At 38.7% G+C, this 3469-nt stretch overlaps 1 protein-coding gene across 2 annotated transcripts in view; it reads left to right on the forward strand.

Annotated features, from left to right (window-relative positions):
• Nucleotides 1-3282: 3282 nt before the first annotated feature.
• The window catches only part of odf2a (outer dense fiber of sperm tails 2a), a 27889-nt gene continuing 27702 nt past the window's right edge, over nucleotides 3283-3469 (forward strand). For both annotated transcript variants that reach the window (XM_061711011.1, XM_061711020.1), the window contains exon 1: nucleotides 3283-3420. In XM_061711011.1, the coding sequence (XP_061566995.1) occupies nucleotides 3418-3420 (3 nt within the window). In that variant the 5' untranslated portion in view covers nucleotides 3283-3417. The remainder of the gene's footprint in view (nucleotides 3421-3469) is intronic.

Consider the following 3469-nt stretch of genomic DNA (forward strand, 5'->3'; position numbering starts at 1 on the left):
CTTTTTGTTCTTTCTCCCTTGCGTATCAAGTCAAATGGAAACCTGGTCTGTTATCAGTTTATATACAGGACTGTCTCAGAAAATTAGAATATTGTGATTTTCTGTAATGCAATTACAAAAACAATTTTTTTTAAATATTTTGATTGTTGTATGGCGACCTTGAGTGCCATGAAAGGCCCCTAACAAATAAAATGTGTTATTATTATTAGACTGCTCTGTTTTAATAGTTCTACCATTGCAAGGTAAGCACAAGAGACTGTGATCTTTTGCAAATGCTTGGTCTCCAGGTGTAACAAGTAACAAAATGTATATCCTTCCAATCCCATGATTTCTCTTTCGTTTACAAATGTAAACTCGCAATATGAGTTAATGCATTATTAAAAAGAAAGAAATCTCAGAAAACTGAAAGGTAGCACTTAATTAACAAAGTGAGCATTATGTGCTATGCATTAAAAAGGCAAATGCCACACATTAAATATTGTCAGTATAACAAATATTAAATGTTTACATTTATTGCAACTTTAGTGTTCTTAGTTTTGATTATAGCTGTTGTGCTAACTGACTGCAGGCCAACCACATCTGGTGGCAAATCTGGATAATTTGATTACCTGCAATATACATGTCTGATTCACCTCGTATTCCCATGTTTCATGTTGGCAAAACAAACAATATGAGCTCCTTCTGAATGTGGAGTGTTATGCCCTGTCTAGGGGTGTCCAAGACACAACATGAAAGAGCCCATCTTCCCCAAGTCCCAAGCAGCCACGGAGACCAATATTTTGAATATGAAGGTGGATTTATTTACTGGAATTGAATTAAATGAGAGAGCTTGATCCGGCTTCAGGGTGGACCAAGGTCAACATAAACAGAACAGATCTAACTAGGGAGTAATAAATCTAACCGAACATATACATGAGAAAACAAGGTTAACCAAAATGGCAGTCCACCCCTAATTAGCTCTAACAAAAGCTAATGCGATTGCTATTAAGAGTGTGAAGTGTGGCCGGTTGGGAGAGGAGGGAGATGGGAATGCCTCTTCTGTCTGGGGTGTCATCCAGGCCCTTCATAAAGCAGGTAAGAGCCAATCAATAGCCGAGCTGGAAGCCAATCTCCCAATCACCTGCTGGTCCTCGCACACACCTATTTACATATCATCAGAAGTGAATAGATAGACCTGACACAGATGACTGCTCTGAAAAAGGTCAGGTCTACAGGAAGTTTGTTCCACCGGTGAGGAGCAGAATAACTGAACGCTGCCTCACCTTGCTTGGTTCTGGTTCTTGGGACACACAACAAACCAGATCCAGATGAACCTCAGGGGTCTGGGAGCTTCATAGGGAACTAACAGATCCAGCATGTATTTTGGTCCTAGACCATTCAGTGCTTTGTAGACCAGCAGTAAGGTTTTAAACTCTATCATTTGACTCACTGGAAGCCAGTGGAGTGATTTCATGACCGGTGTAATATGGTCCAGTTTCCTGGTGTTTGTAAGGACTCTGGCGGCAGCGTTCTGGATCAGCTGTAGCTGCCTGATTGATTTCTTGTTAAGACCTGTAAACATGCCATATGTGTCAAATGCAGCACTGAGATCCAGTAATACCAGAACAGAGGATTTGCCTGCATCATAATTCAGATGAATATCATTTAAGACTTTGATGAGTACAGTCTCAGTTCTGTGGCCGAAATCCAGACTGAAATGCGTTAAAAAGATTGTTTTGCATCATAAAAGCATGAATTTGCTGGAAAATTACCTTTTCAATGATTTTCCCCTACAATATATATATATATATATATATATTTTTTTTTTTTTTTCAATTAATCTTGTTTCATTCCATATATTCAAAGATTTATTTCCTGAACGGCATGCCATAGTATATATGGAGATGTTTATGGATATACATAGATATATATGGATATGTGTTTATTATTGTTTCTTCGTGTTATTAAAATAATAGAGTTTTACACAACCTGCTTCTGCTTTTCTATCATATATTCGTGTTTGTACATGTATGTGTGTGTATTGTATATATGTATTGTATATATTGTTGTTTTGACTTTGACTCTGATTGTGACACCTGAGCAGCTATAATGCTGGACTCACACCTGATGTGAATCAAGTAAGAGGGAAGGGACGGACAGAGGACCATCCTGCCACATTACAGTCATCATTCTCTCTCTCGTCATTCATTCTTTATATTTTATTTTTTATTTGTGATTTAAAGTTGTCCAACTCACTCTCCTTCTGTTCCAGACTGAACTCCCAATCTTCAGGATTCCCCTAATGGGAAAAAGGCTTCAAATGAGGCTCAAGCCTTGGGGCCCACCAAAACAGGACAAAGCTCCGGAGGAGGTGGAGGCTGATGCCTGTATAGATAAAAAGTCATAATTATGAGATTGAAAGTCGAAATTATGAGGTAGAAAGTCATAATTATGAGATAGAAAGTCGACATTATGAGATATAGCCTAAAGTCGAATAAAATAGATAAAAAGTCATAATTATGACTTTCTATCTCATAATTATGACTTATCGTGGGGATATTTTTATTTTTAAGGCTAATTTTTCATCTTATTTCATCTTACTTTTTTTTCTTCTCTTTTTTCTCTTCCATAGTAATGTCTTAACCCTTGTGCTGTCTTTGGGTCAAGGGAGGGTGAAGGGAGAAAAGAAGCAAAGAAGGAAGAAAGGAGAAAAGAAGGAAAGAAGGAAGGAAGTAGGAAAGGGAGTAAGGAAGGGAGAAAAGATGGAAGGAAGGGAGAAAGGAGAAAAGAAGGAAGGAAGTAGGAAAGGGAGTAAGGAAGGGAGAAAAGATGGAAGGAAGGAGAAAGGAAGGAAATAAGGGAGAAAAGGAAATAAGGGAAGAAGGAAGGAATGGATAAAATAAGGAAAGAAGGAAGGAAAAGCAAAGAAGGTAATAAAGGAACGAATGACGGGAGGGAGGTAGGAAGAAAAAGGAGTAAAGGAGGGTAAAAAAGGAGGAAAAGAGGAAAGGAAGAAGGAAGGAGAGAGAATGGCAGGAGGAAAGAAGGATAGAAGAATTGGGTAATTTTGACCCAAAGACAGCACAAGGGTTAAAAGAAATGTTTTGGACACTCACACTTCTCCTCCATCTCAGTTGGTGGCGCTAAAGTTCCTCTTTGCGCCATTAAGGCGCACAGATGAAGAGAAGCGCATCAGTTTAGTTTGAATGGCGTTGCTGAGGAAACGCTCTGATGGGCCAATCACAGTTAGACAATCAGGTCACGTGGTGTAAACCAGCCAATCACACAGGAGTTTAGCTCTACCAGTCTGTTGATATGGCTTTTACTCGACGGACTTTTTAACTTATGAATTTATCTATTTCGCTCGATAAAGAGCAACATCCGTTGTGCTGATGAATTGTATTTCTAGGTGTAGAAGAAGACATTATAGTTTCTCCTATGGTAAGTCCCGCTTCAGGCTCGTTTTGGTCACATTGACTGCAACCTTTAT

This window comes from Cololabis saira, chromosome 2 (genome assembly GCF_033807715.1).
Source record: "Cololabis saira isolate AMF1-May2022 chromosome 2, fColSai1.1, whole genome shotgun sequence".
NCBI classification, from domain to species: Eukaryota; Metazoa; Chordata; class Actinopteri; order Beloniformes; family Belonidae; genus Cololabis; species Cololabis saira.